Source organism: Meles meles, chromosome 1, assembly GCF_922984935.1.
Source record: "Meles meles chromosome 1, mMelMel3.1 paternal haplotype, whole genome shotgun sequence".
Taxonomy (NCBI): domain Eukaryota; kingdom Metazoa; phylum Chordata; class Mammalia; order Carnivora; family Mustelidae; genus Meles; species Meles meles.
Window position 1 is genome coordinate 39,137,458 of NC_060066.1, and position 18,333 is coordinate 39,155,790.

An 18,333-nucleotide genomic window follows, 5' to 3' on the forward strand; every position below is an offset into this window, starting at 1 on the left:
GAAGTGAAAGCACCCAATGGTTAGGGTGGATTCTTCTAGAACAGTACCTGACCTGGTTAAATTTTCATTTTAAAAAAGCAGGGAAAGGAAATGCCATTACGTGAACTTGGCTGTTCATTCCGACCCTGCAGGAGCCTACTCCCGGCCATCAGTGTCAGCCGGGTGCCCCACTCAAGACGGCCTACGTCTGCTCCCACCCTGCATGTTTCCCCGTCACTGATAGGCTTCTCTGTGCTTGCCTAAGTCCACGGGAACCTCACATTAAAAGTCTAGAACAGTGGTTCTCTATCGTGGCTGCAAGTCACCTCGGGGAGCTCTTAAGAATCCCAGTATCTGGGTCACCCCTCACCAGTTAACTCAGCATCTCTCAGATGCGGGCCCCAGGCACCTGGGCTTGGAAGACTCCGCAAGTGACTCCCAAGGTGGAGCCAAAGTTAAGATCCGAGGCTCTGAAAGGGAAGAGAAAACAGAGACCTCATTTTGTACTTGATAGTGAAGGTTATGTAAGTCATGAGCCAGGCTGTTCTCTCTTTCAAGCCCAGGCCTTCTCCCCAGGTGGAAGCCCCCACTCAGGGCCACCCAGGCCCACCACGACGCTCCCATGAAGTTCCCGCCTGGCTGTTTCACAGTGCAGTCCACAGACCTGTGAGCAGGCAGGGCCTGGTCCAGCCACAAGGGTGGTAAGGTCCAAAGGTCCAGTCACACCTTCCCAAGGTGCAGGGGCTCAGAAGAGCCAGACCTCCCACCCCTGCAGCCTCATCCCAAGTCACACGTCAGAGCAGCCTTGGGACTTTTAAAGAAATACCGCTGCTTGGGCCAGACCCAAGATGGCTTTCTGGGCGGTCAGATGATTCTAACGAGCAGCCAGGAGTGAGAGTCGTGGTTCTCCAAAGGACAGTACCCGTACCCCTGAGTTCTGGACAGGCCCTCCGTGGCAGGGATAGCTGTGTAATATGGGGTGTGACTCTGAGGACCCCCAGAGTGGTCTTTGTTAGTACTGTTCCCTGCTGAGCAGCCCAGTCCTGACCAGTTAAGACCACCCAGCTGTCCATCCAGCTGTCACCTATCCGCCTCCCTTCCCACTGGCCCTCCCTAGGCCTGCAGCAGCCCAGCCAGCAATGCTGCGGCAAGATCCTGGCAGAGCTGTTACCTACAAACTTCCTCCTACCAGCGGAAGAGGAGGAACATTCGGGTTCACGCTAATGAAGCTCCATAAGGAACTGGCAACGTGCTCTTAACCTGAGAGGTACCATATGGATTTTTATATGAGCAATTACTGACGCTGTTTTTTTCTTTTCTTTTAAGATTCTATTTATTTGTCAGAGAGGGAGAGCGCGCACATGAGCAGGGAGAACAGCAGGCGGAGGGAGAAAGCAGGCTCCCCTCTGAGCAGGGAACCCAATGCGGGGCTTGAGCCCAGGACCCTGGGATCATGACCTGAGCCGAAGGCAGACGCTTAACCGACTTGAGCGACCCAGGTGCCCCTGACCCTATTTTTCTTAAAAGAAAGCTACTGGCACACGTCTCAAGGTCTAGAAGGGTATGTACCAGAAAGATAACATGGGTTACAGGTGGGTGCTGAAAACCCGGTGATTTTAACTGTTGTTGCTGTTGCTTACCACCATATTCTAGGTTTTCTATAATGAATATTAATACAAAAATATTACTTGTGTGTAATATTTTTGAAAAGCTGAGCATCGTCATACAGAAGGAATCAATCCTGTCTTACACCACTCAGGTGGTGTGTAGCTTGTCAGGTGCTGAGCTCGCAACGCTGCTTTCTGGGACACTTTCTGACCTGGCAAACTCTGGAGACTTCACCCCCATGACAAGAGGCCAGGGGCCACGTCGTACTTTTTTGGTAGTTCTGCAGCACCGGTAGAATCAAAATAAACACACTTATTCATTTTTTGCTCTAGACAGTAACACCCTTCCTGTGTCTTTTCACAAGAGAAATAGATTCTTCCCCACATATGTGCGGATTTTGTCAGTGATTCTGCAAAGTATATTCCCCGAAACTCATGTTCTCTGGACAACAGGTACACCAAAAGAAGAACAATGGAGGAGAGGGGGAGGTCTGTGAAAGACAGCTTGATTTCCTTCCTGCAGGAATCTGCAGGGGCAGATGCGTGCGGTGTGAACCAGCGAGAGGAGAATGTGGACTGCAGCCCTCCCCAAATCTGTTTGGCTATCACTTTCCAGGAGACAGCTCCAGGGACCATGAATTGATTTTGGGAAACGCGAGTCTATCCTTTCAGCACATAGTTCTTGGGCCTTCTGATACAAAGCAGAGTAAGCATGCCCTGTCCTGTTGTGAGGGCAGGGCGGCAGGCCCCAGGCGGGGTGCTGTGCAGAAAGAGGTCAGGGGACTCGCGCCACGCTCAGAGTTCTGTTATCCGGCGAGCTGAACCACAGATGGAGTGGCCTAGAGCCAAGAAAACCAATGAGGAATGGCCCAATAAACACTCACAATTGACCATCAGGTGACATTTGAATTTATTCTGTTTACAGACACCACTAAGTCACACTGGTGTTTTTCTTTTTTTTTTTTTTTTTGTAGTCTCATTTGGGTTGGACACAAATACATCCAGAGGCATGGGGAGAGGGAGACACATGGGACAGCCACTGGAACACCTGCCGTCTCTCCCCTCAGCTCATCTCCCCCAGAGACATTTCTGCCTACTGCTACTGCAAAACCCAATACGTTTACATGAAATAACGCCTAACCGTACATTTAAATTAAAGAACAAACCCCACTCAGACTCTGCTAGAAATATGGGGGGAGAGGGGTGACAAAGGTCTGAGGGTGTGAGATGCACAGGGTAACGAAACATGAAAGAGCACCCAGTTTCTCCACAAGTGAAAAAAGCGATGACGGCACTCCTGTGTGGGACAGGACAAGACCCCTTGGACACCCTGCTCCGTTGTCAGGTGGACATCATGACTGCATGAGCGTCTAAAAGAGGCCATCCCTTTAATCATCACCTCTCAGAGAGGTAAGTACTGCACAGTACGGCCACGTTCCCCGAAGTGTGTCCCTAAAAACACTGGTCCTACAGAGTGCTCCTTGCAGAAGGGGTTTGGGAATCAAAAAGATTTAGAAAATACTGTAGGCTGTTATCCGCTTCCTGGAGAGGCACAATGCATATTATCACATGGAAGGTTCTAGAAATCCCTTAAAAAGAAATGCTTAGCTTTGTTTAACCCATAGTTTCCCAAATCAATGAAGTTAGAATCTTTTTTTTTTTTTAGATAACACACTTCATAGAACATATTTTGAGAAACCAGCCTCCATGGCTTTGAAAAATTTTTTTGCAGAAACAAAAAGCACAGAAGAACCAAGTAACTTCTAGGATCATGTATTTGTTGGTCAAAAGCAAAGGGGACAATGGGTCCTAAAGACCAGAGCCCCATTCTGATTCCGCCCCAACCCCTCTGCCGTACACCGAGCCTGCCTGCAAACAGGCAGCAATTTTCTAGTTTCCTTCTGCATGGTGTCAAGTGTTAGGCATGCTGATTCCAGGACGGACTCGAACATGGTCCAGACGGGGGAACCCTATGTCATGCACAGAGGCCAAGTGTTTATAGCCTTTCCCTCGCCTGTAACAATCACGCCATTAAACAACCACTGTTGCTTATCTCATGTCTAAGGGCTTTTCAAATACACTTGACAGTCCTTTGTTCCTAATAAAAAAGGAACAAGAAAACATACAGAGCATCTAATGATTTTCAGCAAGAATGACACAGACCAAGAAATCAATACAAAAGCTTTCGGCTATCCATGCCCAGTACTCTTCAAGTGTTACAGCAAGGATGAGGAAAGATGGAAGCAATCCAGGAGATTACCATGAGATTACTGGAATGATGTCAGCATCCCTTCATCTGCATAATGCCTCTTCTTTATTCTCATTTCCAAGGAATTTCATGTGATATTTCAAAGCAGAGGACGGCAAAAACAAAACTCTCCAATGGGGGGACTTGGCAAACAAGCAGTTAGCCTGTCTCTTCTGCGGGGTGTCCATGGGCACTCACACCTCCACGGCAATTCTCGCAAACCGATACTGCGGGGAGGCGGGCGCCCTCAGCAACACGAGCCCCCTCTCGGCTGCCGGCTGGGTGGACAGCATATCCAGCAAGCCCGTCAAGCTAACAAACCCCAGGGCTTCTCCACTGCCAACGGCCATGGAGAAGTCTCCCTGCGTGACAAAGCCGAGGAGAACTCTGGAGCAGTGAGAAGTCACCCTCGGGAGGGGGCCTGACCACAGGCCCAGGGTCAGAGCTCGGTGCCCGGCTGCAGGGGGCCCCCCAACCAGACCCTCAGGCTCAGCGGGCGCCTGGTTCTGCTTCTTCTCCACTTTCTTCCTCTCTTTCTGCTTCCGGATCTCACTCTTGAAGGGGTCACTGTGCTTGGATTCCTGGGGCCCACAGTACAGCTGATCCCGACGGAGCCCGAGGAAGTCCTCCTCGGCGGGGACACAGATCATGGAGTGCGGCTCAGGGCTGCCCTTCCTCAGCAGGGCCAGGCTGACCCACACCAGCGCCCTGGGGAAGCGCTCCAGGAGGGGCAGGCAGGCCGCTCTGGTCGGTGCTGGCTGCCCTCTGCCCGGAGCCTGCCGGGCTGCCCGCCTGTCCCCAGAGCCGGGCCCACACCAGGTCGACAGCTGCTTCAGCCATTTCCTACTCCTACGTGAAGTGGGAGACACACGTTTGAGGAGATTTTGTTTGGGGAGAAAACATGCCATCAGAAGACTGGGCACTGTTGGGAGTTAACTTGGTTTTTTAATACTCTACATGGGGAAGGATCAAAACAGTAAAATTTAAAACAGACATTAATACATTTTTGTCATATTTTTCTTACAGGCCTACCATTTGTAGATGAAGGACTAAAGGTTTACGAAGTTGAAGGTAGAGGAAAAATGAGACAGAATCTAAGGCTTAGAGAGTTCTATGAAAGGAAGGAAGGACAGGAAATGAAGTTACTGTACAGAAAAGAAGTGCGAGGCAAGAGGGATGAGCACAGAACGAGCATGACTGTGAAGCCAATCAAGCAGGGAGCGGCAGAAACACACTTCGTACAGCGGCCGCTCTGACAGGACGATGTTACAACGAGGGGACACGGAATCACTCCTAAACTTTGGTCATTCCAAAGGAACCAGAAGAAATCGAATTCAGGGATGTAAAGGGAAGAATGCTTGTTCAGAGTTCAAGAGGGAACGTTCCTCGTTACCTCAGGACACCCTCTGGTGCAAGGGGACTGCTTTGTTGGCAAAGACTAAATGAAATAGGTCACAGAAAACAACTGCCTCAGTTTATGTCGGCGGGTGACGATACTTTAAATCATCTGGGCACATTAGTATCGTGCCCCAAATCAGATGTGACTCAGCTGTGTCCCCGAGTCCTCTGTGGGCTGGGTGACACAGGAAGACTGGCTTGCCCACAGCCCCCGCCCCCACCCAGAGAGTCCAGATGTTTGGGCTTTGCATAAGGGAACAATGAGAACCTTTACAGTCTATAGCTTGGTCAGGAGGAAAAGGGACCACGTAGACTACATCTGGGGGTCGTGGGCACTTACCGCAGAACGCAGAGGAGACTGCTGGTGGCAACCTGGCCCGCTACCCACTCGGTCCCCATCCGGGCTGGGCACTCTGTGTCCATGACTTCTTGGGGCTCACTGCAGCTGCTCGGAGATGTGCCCCCTTCGTCAGGCCGCAGATCCACGTTTTCAGGTGTGGGAGCGCAAGGCAACTTGTCTCTCCTCGAGTCACTGTCCTCACCACTTGGAGAGGAGGCCACAGAGGATTCCTCTCGGGCCCGGACTCTTGACTCCCACTCCTGAGCTAACTGCTCCCAGGGACAGCAGAAAGGAGCCAGGGTGCCAAGCTTCACATAGTTGGGCCGTTTTGCAGGAGGGCGCCTAGTGAAAATCAAGGAGAAGAACCAGTTTTTGAACAATTTAGGATCAGAACCACGAAAATAATCACGGCCATTGCACTACATCTCTACTTGAAAAACAAACCTAAAAACAGTTTTCCAAGGAGTATGATAAAGATAACTACCAACTCTATTGGCCACGCTTATTTGTTTCCTTTGGTTTTACTTTTAAAAGGTAATACATCCAGCAAAGCGGCCCCATGTGGCCACCTCACAACTCCAAGGGGTGCCTTTCCTGAAAGACCGCAAGTTCACGGTGTCCCTGGAGTCGTGTTGCGATGTCCCTGTGCATGAGTTCCACGGGAACGGAAGGGGTGCTGGTGAGGTTTCTCCCCCACTCGACCTACAGCTGGTGAAAAACGGCCCTGGGGTACTTGCCTCGCGGACGCGGAGGAGGAAATAAATGAGCCAGCCACCCTCCAAGAGACCGCGTCATTATCTGTTTTGTAATGCATCGTTCCAGAGACATTTTGTGGACCTATGTGCAGATATGTAACTTTTCCTCTCTGTTTTGTTACCTATTTTACACAGGTGGTGATATCCCAGACTCAGTACTTCTTGTTTAACTGTTTCCATTCCACAACATACCTTGGAGATCATTTCATATGAGTACACGAAGAGAACCCTCATTCTTTTGCAAAAGGCTGCCTATCTTATTCCTGGATTATACCCTAGCTGATGAGACAGTCCCCCACTGCAGGGCATTTTGGTATTTTCAAACCTTTGCTTCTAGAAACAATGCTGCAACAAATGACCTTGAACATGTCACACAAGCACAAGTATATCCGAAGGATAAGTTCCCGAATGAACTGCTAAAGCAAAGACAATGAACATTTGCAATTTTGAGAGAGATTTCCCAAACTCACAGGGTGACAGCAATCAGCTATTTTCAGCAATGTATGAAAGAAGAGCCTTTCAGCAATACCACAAGCTAATGAGAACCAGGACCCCGAAAGGCAGGGAGCAGCTGCACTGTTGGCCATTCTGGGCTGGAGGACTCTTAGGGAGTCCTAGACCCCATCCTTGGACTGACAGTGTCCTGTAGGACAGGCCCTGACACTCCTTCCCTCACATGGTTCTTACTTTGTGCCATGCCCCAGGACCCCAGGTAGACAATGAACCCGCAGACTTAATCAGGGTTTCAGTCTGAGCTTTTGCTCTGGAGTTTGAACCAAATGTGTTCTGGCATGACAGGCAGCTGGTAAAAAACACTCCCACGGTACTTGCCTCCCCCGAAGACCTTTAAATGGAAATAAATGAGCTAGTAACAAAAAAGAAAGGTGAAAAACACTTAAAAGTAAACACTTTATACTCATTAAACAAAAAATTAAAACAACAAGATGTTACTTTTTCCACCCATCAGTTCTACCAATATTAGAAGTTGGTAATATCCTATGTTATTCGGAGTGAGGGAAAACAGCCACACTCCTAACTACAGGTGAAATCCTAAATTAATACAAACAGCAATTTATGGATAGTACAAAAAAATCTGTGGGGTGTATATGTATTTTTTTAAACCAGAAATCTTATTGATGAGATTTAGCCTAAGGCATGTGCTTTCTTTCCCGTCCAGCTCCTCTCCAGCGACAGCTGTTTCTTTCTTACATGCCAGGGCCTGGGGGGAGGGGGTCAGATGATCCCCTGATGCTCTCAGACCACTTGTCTTCTGCTTCCTCCTCCAAGATCCCAGCTCCCCCAAAGCATACGCCCTCAGACAGACCATCGGCTCTCCCTCCTCAGCCAGGTCCTCAGCCAGCCGCCCACACACCCCCTCGACTCTGGACACTCAGCGGCTTCGGCACCTACCAAGATCAGCTCTAACGCCCTGGGCTACCAAAAACTTCATGTCCTTATTTCCCATCTTTTTTTTTTTTTTAATTTTTTTTTTAATATTTTATTTATTTATTTGACAGAGAGAGATCACAAGCAGATAGAGAGGCAGGCAGAGAGAGAGAGAGGGAAGCAGGCTCCCTGCTGAGCAGAAAGCCCGATGCGGGACTCGATCCCAGGACCCCGAGATCATGACCTGAGCCGAAGGCAGCGGCTTAACCCACTGAGCCACCCAGGCGCCCTCCTTATTTCCCATCTTTTACTTCACCTCAGACACCCACTCTCCTGGTCGCACTTAGTTTTTGATCACTGCTATCACCTGCTCCCCCTTAAAATCTCAATTTCAAGTATCTACTCTCAGAGCGATACCTCCCATTCCAGCCCATTTGCCCCTCCCCCACCATAACTCCTCAAGCGCTGGAACTTACTATTCCTCCACCATCTCCTCATAGCTCACCACCATTCTTGCATGTCTTTTCTCTTTGTTTTTAAAGATTTTATTTATTTGACAGAGAGAGAGAGCGTGCGCACAAGCAGGGGGAGCAGCAGAGGGAGGGGGAGAAGCAGGCTCCCCTCTGAGCAGGGAGCTGGACGTGGGTCTCGATCCCAGGACCCTGAGATCATGACCTGAGCTGAAGGCAGGGGCCTAACCAGCTGAGCCACCCAGATACCTTCACACATCTCTTCTTAAGCTTAAACTCTACAGTTCATGGGAGAGTCACTCCCTTACAGGTACCCTCAACTCCCTCAACCTGGTAAAGCCCATGCTGATTACATCCAACCCTCTAACTACCCCCACGCCAGCCCTGATCAACAGAACAGGGCTGGGGAAGAATACCCAGAAGCCCTGAATGGTCCTGCTGGAAACTCAAGTGAACTCCCTGACATTTCTCCAGTCAATTCTATCTTCCGCTCGCCCGGAAAATAGTCTCTATAGATTCCTCTCTCCTTGAATCTCCAACAGCCTCTCTCCCCTTCTTAGTCCTGATAACCTCGCCTCTCTTTTCACTGAGAAGCCCATCATGATGAGGAGAGTTCCACCTATCTCTGGGCCAGAGTCTACCCTACCGAAATCTGCATTTGTATCTCAGCGTCAGCCTTCCAGTCGACTGAAATGAGCGATCTGAGCCTCTCTCTTCCCCACTCATGGGCTTTGCTCTTGCAATGTCAGCCTCCCTCCCTCTGCTGGGGCCCTCCCCCACCAGCCTAGAAACATGTGCTTTCATCAAGAACATAAGCTCCGGGCGCCTGGGTGGCTCAATGGTTTAAGCCTCTGCCTTCGGCTCAGGTCATAATCTCAGGGTCCTGGAATCGAGTCCCACATCAGGCTCTGCTTGGCAGGGAGCCTGCTTCCCTCTCACTCTCTCTGCCTGCCTCTCTGCCTACCTAGGATCTCTCTCTGTCAAATAAATAAATAAAATCTTTAGAAAAAAAAAAAGAACATAAGCTCCACGAGGAAAGGCACCAGTGCCTAGAAGGCATATGACACATGGTAGTCTCTAAATAAATATATTAAATGAATGAATAAGTCAGACAAACAGGTAAAGATGTATATGGAAAGCTGTTCACAGAAGCACAGAGCAAAAAATTAGAAATAAACTGAAGAGCCGCTGACAAATTATAGTTCAATATATGGGAGCCCTGGATGTAACTGCTGAGTTCTATTTTGAGCAAGGTTGGCAGATGATGACTCATATGCCAAGCCTGGCCCACTGTCTGCTTTTCTATGACCCAGGAGCTAAAAATGGCCCTTATGTTTTGAAATGGTTAAAAAAAAAAAAAAAGACTATTTTATGGCACATGAAATTATATGAGATTCGAACTTATGTGTCCATAAACAGAATGAGGCTGGTCCACAGCCATGCCCATTCCTTTATGTATCATCTGTGGTCGTCCTTGTGCCACAAGGCAGAGCTGAGCTGAGTGGCTGCCATGGAAACCAAAGGGCCTGCAAAGCCGAAAGTATTTATCATCCAGCCTTTTACAAAAAAAGTTTGCCGACACTTGGTTTAGAGTCACATTTATTGACACAGGAAAACTATCCATAACAGATAAGTAAAATAAAAAATAAAAAGTACGGGGCGCCTGGGTGGCTCAGTGGGTTAAAGCCTCTGCCTTCGGCTCAGGTCATGATCTCAGGGTCCTGGGATGGAGCCCCGCATCGGGCTCTCTGCTTAGCAGGGAGCCTGCTTCTTCCTCTCTCTCTGCCTGCTTCTCTGCCTACTTGTGATCTCTGTCTGTCAAATAAGTAAATAAAATCATAAAAAATAATTAAAAAAAATAAAAAGTACAAGTTTTGAAATAGTATATATAATATAATCCCATTTCAAGAAAATTTGTACTTAAGAAAAACCTGCATGGGTAAAGAAATTTAAAGGGTGAGAAATAAGTACTATTGTGAAATAGTACTTAACAAACACATAGAAGACTCTGTTATGTATTCTGGGAGGCACGAAATACATGATCACTGCCTTCAAAAGAGCCCATAAGCCAGCAATCCAGGAAAGCACCCCTGTCTTTCACTTTCATTCATTCACCTGTCACTTGACAAAGTCCAAACACCGAGCACTGCCTGCCTCTGTGGTTGGATGGTGAACAGGAAAGCACAATCATGGAGCTCATGGTCAAGGAATTACGTCATCCCACTATCTCTCCATTCATCAGTCAACAAAGACAGTTACTAAGGACACCACGCACCAGGCCCTGGCTAGATGCCACTGACGCCACAACAAACAAGGGAGTCTCTGTGCTCCCGGAAGCCTGGAATGGAGGTGAGAATCAGGCTCTAAAAGGTGGCATGCACTTCACAGTATAAGAGATGCAAACCCCTTCACTGGCCAGTCCCCCAGGGAGAGAAAAGAAAGGGAAAAAATAAGACTAGCTGGATATATACCGACATGTAAAAATAGTTACTTATCTCTCTGGATGGAAGGAATACACCTGTTTACAAAGCACTTTTACACATTCCCATAGTTTCATTAAAATCTCATAAATACATATTACCTCTATAACTGGTTGTAAAAAAACACAAATGCTATTTTGAGGGGACGGGCATCTGAAATTCAGGCCCCCAGTTTAGGCACGCGCCAACATCAATGTAAGCGTATAACCGTGGGAAGGGTCTATAACCTGGACAGGCCTACAAGAGCCACGTGTAAGACAATCGCCTAACTTCGCTATGTCTTGGTTATGCGAACTCAAGGAAAAGTCTATGAACACTCCATGTTATGTAAGAGTTACTGAAGCCATTCCGAGCATCAGTGGCCAACGCTGAGAAGGCCCTTCTCTTCCTTGCAAGATGTTAGGAAACTGGAGAAGCCGGCTTCTTACCTTTTGTACTTTTCGAGGAGGTTCTTGGCTTGCTCCTCGGCAAACACAACCCCCGCGGGGCAGTCTGGGAAATCTCCAGGGATGTCCGGTGACCTTTTGTACTGAGAATGCATCATGGACTCTTTTAACCCGCCAACTCTTGCCCCTCGATAGATCTAACAGAAATGTCAAAAATACCCTATTAACACACCAACCTACAGTAAAATTAGTGCTTAATGTTTGTATGGAGAAAATGCGAAACCACCTAAATGCCCATTCATCAAAAGGAGAATGGGTAAGTGTGGAATAATCCAACAACAGGTTATACACGAGCAAAAATGATGGAACAGCTTCATCAATCAACAGAAAAAAATCTCAATGTTGAGTGAATATAGTAAGTTGCAAAAGCATAAATGTGGTGAGGTATATAAAGTTTAAAAACATGTCAAATATAGTTATTTTATGTGGGAATACAGAGCATACTTAAGAAAGCTATAAAAAATAGGCAAGGTAGTAACAAACACTGAAAACAGGAATAGTGATTCTTTTAGGAAGAGGATGGGAAATGGAGCTGGAGAGAGTGCTTCCAATAATTCTGTAATGTTTCATTTCTTTTTTTTTTTTTTTAAGATTTTATTTATTTGTCAGAGAGAAAGAGAACACAAGCAGGGAGAGCAGTAGGCAGAGGAGAAGCAGGCTCCCCACTGGGCAAGGAGCCTGATGTAGGACTTGATCCCGGGACATGGGGATCATGACCTGAGCAAAAGGCAGACACTTAATAGACGGAGCCACCCAGGCGTCCCTGTAATGTTTTCTTAAGCTGCACAATGGGTGAAGGGTCTATATGTGTTATTTCAGTATCTATACTTTTTGTATGCTTAAAACAGATCATAGTTTAAAAATTAGAAGAAAATTTTAAAATATTCCCCTTCTTTTTATTATTATTATTATTATTAGGATTTTATTTATTTGACAGAGCAAGAGAGAGTAAGAGAGTACAAGCAGGGGGAGTGGCAGGCAGAGGAAGAGGGAGAAGCAGGCTTCCTGCCAAGCAGGGAGCCCGATGCAGGGCTGGATCCCGGGACCCTGAGATCATGACCTGAGCCAAAGGCATCCGCTTAACCAACTGAGCCACCCAGACACACCTACTATTATTTTTTATTAAGTAAGCTCTACACTCACTGTGAAGCTTGAACTCATGACCCCGAGATCAAGAGTTGCATGCCCTACCAACTGAGCCAGTCAGGAGCCCAAGAAATGAATCTTAAATGATTAACCAAAAGTCTCTTGTACCAAGCATAATTGCTAAAATTAATTACCTATGTGATTCTAACAGTCTTATCTATTATACTCTCTGGTTCAAAGTAATATTTAAACTATCAAGAAGCGGGATGACTGGATGGCTCAGTCGTTAAGCATCTACCTTCAGCTCAGGTCATGATCCCAAGGTCCTGGGATCAACCCACATCGGGCTCCCGGCTCAGTGCGGAGCCTGCTTCTCCCTCTGCCCCTCCCTCTGCTTTTGCACACATGCTCTGTCTCTCTCTCTCAGACAAATAAATAAATAAAATCTTTAAAAAATAATAATAATAAATAAACTATTGAGAAGAAAAAAACACACTGGATTTTAATAAAGCTTTTAGCTGCAGCTAGTAGGAATACATGGTCAGCACTTAAAACTAAAAAAGGTATTCTATACATCTATAAAAATTAGAAAATTAGAAAAACTGCTTTTAAACTGTAACAAATTCTTTTGAGTAAAAAAAACCACCACACACATAAAACAAGACAAAAAGCCATCTCAGGGGCACCTGGGTGGCTTAGTCAGTTAAGTGTCTGCCTTTGGCTCAGGTCATGATCCCAGGCTCTTGGGATCAAGTCCCACGTCAGGCTCCCTGTCCAGTTTGTTACCACTACTATTCAAAAATCAGGACACTTTTGGGGTGCCTGGGTGGCTCGATGGGTTAAGCCTCTGCCTTTGGCTCAGGTCATGATCTCAGGGTCCTGGGATCGAGCCCCGCATCAGGCTCTCCGCTCAGCGGGAAGCCTGCTTCCCCCAGCTCTCTCTCTGCCTACCTTGTGATCTCTGTCTGTCAAATAAAAATCAGGACACTTTCAAAATCTCAGAAATTCACACTATGTCAGCCCAACTCTTATGAATGACAACCCAGCTCTGGGGACATTATGAAGTACCTTGGATCAGAATTATAGCTCCAAGGGTAGAAAAACAGCCCTCGATTTCTAAGTGGGGCATGCATGTGGAACGCTTTCAGCATGTGGAATGGACTAGGAATGTATTTTACACTCTACAGTGGGAACGGAAAAAGAACTTACGAATGGAATCCAGAAAGCCATGCCCCAACCTTTTGGGAGCAGGATGTCCCAGCCACTTCCCCAGCCTCGTCGGTCATCACCGGTCACCTTCCCTGGTTGCTGAATCAAAAGTATAGGTATCCTGGATTCCTGGGGACCTAGAACAAGCTGTGACCCAGGCACCAGCAATTCACTTCTTCTCCGGTTTAAATCCTAAAGTGGAAGAAAATCATTCAAGACAAACAACACTAATTTTCTGGGAGATTTTACTGGCTCTCCTGATGAGCAGCTTTAGAATGTTAAATGCTCTTTCAAAAAACAAGGGAAAAAAATGTTCTCAGTAAATAAATGGAAGCCATTTGAAATACATGGTATTCCTCCTACAATGATTTTCCTCTATACAAGTGTTTCGGTAGAAAATGCCAAATTATCTTAAATTTGAGCTACACTATACCAGATGATTCAAAGTTATATAATAACCCACATCTATTCTGCTAATCGCTTATGTCAGGATTAGTTTTGTATTTGGATGTTCAGTCCTTACATTTACTTTGGTTAAGGTTCATTGTCAGGGGTTTAAAAAAAAAGGTACAAACAATAACTTCTCAAGGAGGGGCAAGTGGGCAAACATGCTGGGGCTCTTGAGAAATTTTCTCACCAGGTCTTAAAGACTTAAAAGAGAAGATGCTATAAATCATTTGTTATGTGGACTGTAGGGAGTGGTGCACAACAGTCCCTCAGACTTGTCTTGCCAGCTGTAAAAAGACATGAACGGGCAGGAGAGAGGCCTAGCACCCACAGGAGAGACGACACAAGAGACCGCTGCCACGCGGCCAGGTCTGCCTGGTACCTCACAGATGCTCCTCGATCATGACCAAGTCCTGAGTATCCTTCTCACCTCTAGGCTGAGTTTCTACTATCATCTCGACATGGTGTTGATTCTAAAATATCCATCTCCTAGCCCCAACTTTTCCTCCTGGGATCAAAACCTGTCTCCTGGGCATCTACTCTGACGACGAAGTCCGGAGGGCCTTCCAACTCAAGTTTATGCAAGACTGAATTCATCTTCCCTACTGTATCTGCTCTCCTCCTGTGCTTCCCACCTAGCTGGGGAACTCACTCACTCACTCACTCATTCATCCACTCACATATTTGCTCTTCATTCACTCATCCATTCGAATGTTTACTGAGTACATCTTATGTGACAAAGACTCTTCTAGAACTTGGGAATACAGCAGTGATAAAACAGGCTCTGGGTCTCTTACCTGAAGTACTGAATCCAAGCTCGACTCTTAGGAGCTAATTTACATGTCTCCTCCTTTCCCACTTCCTGCCATCCAATCAACAACTGTGTTTTGTCTTCAACCCCAGCCCCTCCACTCCACCCACATGGTCTTGATTCAGGCCCCCCTCATGTCCTCAATTAAGGTCTATTTGCAGACCTCTTTTAAGGCCATCCAACCACAAGTCCTCTCTTCAGCTCCTCTGCCCGAACCCCCATTCCTAGTCTAATCTACCTTCCACAGTGTTGTCCAGGTGAAATCTGATCACGTCATGGCCCAGCTTCAAACCATCAGTGACACCCTATGTCCTTTGACCAAATCCTTTAAATACTTCAAGGTCTCTTGTGCTCTGAACCCTTTTTACTTCTTCATCTCCTGCCCCACTCTCAACTCCAAGCTACTGACTCACTTAGAGATTCCTGAACACATCATCCTGGGCCCTTGCACATGCTGGTCTCACTTCCAGCAGCCTTGGCTCCTGGCCTAGAAGTCTGGTTTAATTCTGTCCACCCACCTAAGGGTGAGGTCAAACACCAGCTCCCCCATCCAGGAAGCTTTCCCCAACTTCCCTAGTCTGGGCTTAGTACCCCATCTTTGGGCTTCCTTTGACCCTGTACTTCCTCAAACATATCCTAGCCATCTAGCCCATCAAGCTACTATGATCCCTGATCTGGGTAAGAGCTCAATCACTGTCAGATTAAAGATAGAACATTTAAGGGAAAAAGAAAATAAAAGAAAAACATATATTTAAATCGTGGAATTATCATTTTAAGAAAAAGTCTTCGTAGTAAATTTTTCTTGAGATTATTCTTCTCTAAGAACAGAAAAAAATCTTAAGTAAGGCATCAATAAATTGAAAATAAAAGGGAGTGTATGGGATTCTCTAAAGGATGAAATAACTTTTACGGCATCTAGAGAGGAATTTCAACCTGTCTTCAGGACTTGACCACAATCCTTACACCATTAGTTACCTGATCCGAGATTTTATTCTCTGTGACATTCTTACAGATAGCTTGGTTCCAAATAAAGCTATGCGCACAGTCCACAGGCACACCCTCCAGAAGCAGCTGTCTAACTTTCTCATTATCTAAGAGGGAAAAGAAAGAGCCTTCAAACTACATCCTTTAGATCAACGAAGTCAAACTCTAAACATTGCTGGTTGACCTTCTGTTACAAGAAAATATTTTGTAGGTGCTCACTTAACTTCTCTAGAAGCATTTACTTGACTAGAAATCAAGCTATCCTATAGTTGGTTTCATAAAAGAGCAAAGGCACCTAAACTTATTTTTTTGACATGTATTTTTAATGTATAAGATATAAAGATCACATTCAGCTAAATAACTGCCTAATCCCACATTTAAGATAACCAGATTCTAGGAACCCCTGCATGGGTGAACAATTTCTTTATAACACGCTAGGACAGTACAAGCCATATTTTAACTGTTCATTTCAGGGCTCTTTATATCATTCCTGGCCCGACAGCTGTGAGCCAATAGATACCAGCTTTTTCTTCTGCTCTATTATTTCAAGTCTCTTATAATCCTTTTTCATTGAACTGAATATTTATTCCTTCTGTAAAACGTGTTTTTCTCATTCCCTTAAAATGAGCCTATTTTCTGTGAAATGTATTGTTTCATCCCTTTAAAGAACCTGCACCATGCCAAAAAGTACTCTAGTGGGAAAAAAGGAGAAACTTTTTCAATTATAAACACATATACTGATAGGAGAGATTTCCCACATGAAGTCATTGAAACACTAGAGGGTAAAAAATCTTCCAACTCTCTTTTGTTGGACTGAAAAATTAAAAGAAAGAAAAAAAGAAAGTCAGGCAATTCATGAGTTCTGGCTAACATCTAAACTACCTACACAGAAAGGTCACACTCAAAAGCACATACCTGCATAGGTCTGATGGCTGGAAAAAAATAAGGCGGAATCGACTGGCCCACAATGTGACAGATTTCAGGGGAGAGCAAAGATAGAGAATATTACATTGATCTAAAGATCTGAGATCAAAGCTCCTTAAAGCAGAAACTGCTTCTAGTCCTCTGTTGCTCCTCACAGAAGATAATAACCAACAGCATCTGAGTACAAGTGCTGTGTATATAAAAGTTCCCAACGCCTGTCGAGGAGCAAATGGGCTCCATTTCAAACAGCCTCTGTCCACCCAGAATCGCTTCCCTGTGGAGAGCTGCCAACGATGTGAGTGACAGAACTGGGACTCTACAAAAGACAGGGCTGAGCCTGAGGCTTGCAAAGGCACAAGAAAGACGCCCGCAACTCCAAATATTCTAAAAAATAATAATAATAAATAAATAGATGAAACAAAGTAGGTAGGACATCCAGACAATGGAATATCAGTCAGTGTTAAAAAGAAATGAGCTACTGAGCCACGAAGAGACATGGAGGAACCTGAAATGCTTACTACAAAGTGAAAGAAGATATCTGAAAAGGCTACATACTGTATGATTCCAATGCAATGACATTCGAGAAAACACAACTATGAAGACAGTGAAAAGATCAAGGGCTGGGAGAGAGAGAGGGAAAGAGGAGTAGGCAGAGCACAGATTTTTAGAGCAGTCAAACTATTTCATGATACTACAATGATGGATTTGTGCTGTTACAAATTTGTCAAATCCCACAGAATATAAAACACCAAGAGTGCAGCCTGATGGAAACCGTGGACTTTGGGAGACAATGATGTGTCAGTGCAGGTTCATGGAGGCTGTGTGTATGTGAGGGCAGGGGAATACAGGAACTTTCTATTCCTTCTACTCAACTTTGCTGTGAACCTAAACTGTTCTAAAATATAAAATCTATTTAAAACAAAACAGAGTATGTCTGAAGGCAAAGGGAAAGACCCTTTTAGGTCAAGAGTCTAGTACCAAGGGAAAAAGAATATTACCAGCTGAGCCAGCATGTACCTAAGTGGGCCTAGAATGACACGATTCTGAATGGAATTCTAAATCCTTGGCCCAAGACCCAAATAAAGAATATTTTCTTTCATACCAGGCAAAAGCCTTCTAATTCACTGCATAACTGCAGAATAATTAAAGGTTGAAAGAAATAGTTTTTCTTTCTTAAATGTATTTGAAGATGACCAAATTTTAAATTAAAACTTTCTTAATAAGTTTTCCTTAGGGAAGCAAAGGAAATTAAAGTTTGCCTCGTTTGGGAATCGAATAAAACAAAGTTAGTCTTCAAATTCACTCTATTCTAAATTAAACCTGCAGAACAGTTAAAGGGGACCAACTGAGGCTGTGAGGGCTTTTTCTCCCAAGAGCAGAAACAGAGGAGTTGATGCAAAATGACCAATAATTGGACACTTCATAAAGTCACCTGCAGCTCCGTGCTCTAAAGGTACTTGGAAAAACTGTAAAAAAGGATGATCTCTCACCTATCCCTCTAAAGCCAACACGATTCTTCCTGTGTTTTGGGTATACACTAAGAGTACATAAAGAGAAAGATTAAGGAGAATAAATCCTTACAATGACAGTGCAACAGGACTTGTATTTTAAAAATCTCACATGGAAAACCAGTTACTTACACAGTGCAATGCTGTTGTTAAGTTGAAAAGATTTGCGAAAACAAATTATTAATATTCAAATCAAAATCCAGGATTAAACGATCAAGTAAACTTTTTCAGCGCATCTGAAAATATGCACCGTTA

The 18,333-nt window shown here is 45.5% G+C and overlaps 1 protein-coding gene across 3 annotated transcripts in view; it reads right to left on the minus strand.

Moving 5' to 3' along the window:
- Window positions 1-2,505: 2,505 nt before the first annotated feature.
- The window catches only part of POP1 (POP1 homolog, ribonuclease P/MRP subunit), a 39,257-nt gene continuing 23,429 nt past the window's right edge, over window positions 2,506-18,333 (minus strand). For all 3 annotated transcript variants that reach the window (XM_046021089.1, XM_046021098.1, XM_046021080.1), the window contains 5 exons: window positions 15,638-15,753; window positions 13,405-13,596; window positions 11,092-11,246; window positions 5,573-5,914; window positions 2,506-4,683 (listed from right to left, as the gene is read on the minus strand). In XM_046021089.1, coding sequence (XP_045877045.1) covers window positions 4,029-4,683; window positions 5,573-5,914; window positions 11,092-11,246; window positions 13,405-13,596; window positions 15,638-15,753 — 1,460 coding nt within the window. In that variant the 3' untranslated portion in view covers window positions 2,506-4,028. The remainder of the gene's footprint in view (window positions 4,684-5,572; window positions 5,915-11,091; window positions 11,247-13,404; window positions 13,597-15,637; window positions 15,754-18,333) is intronic.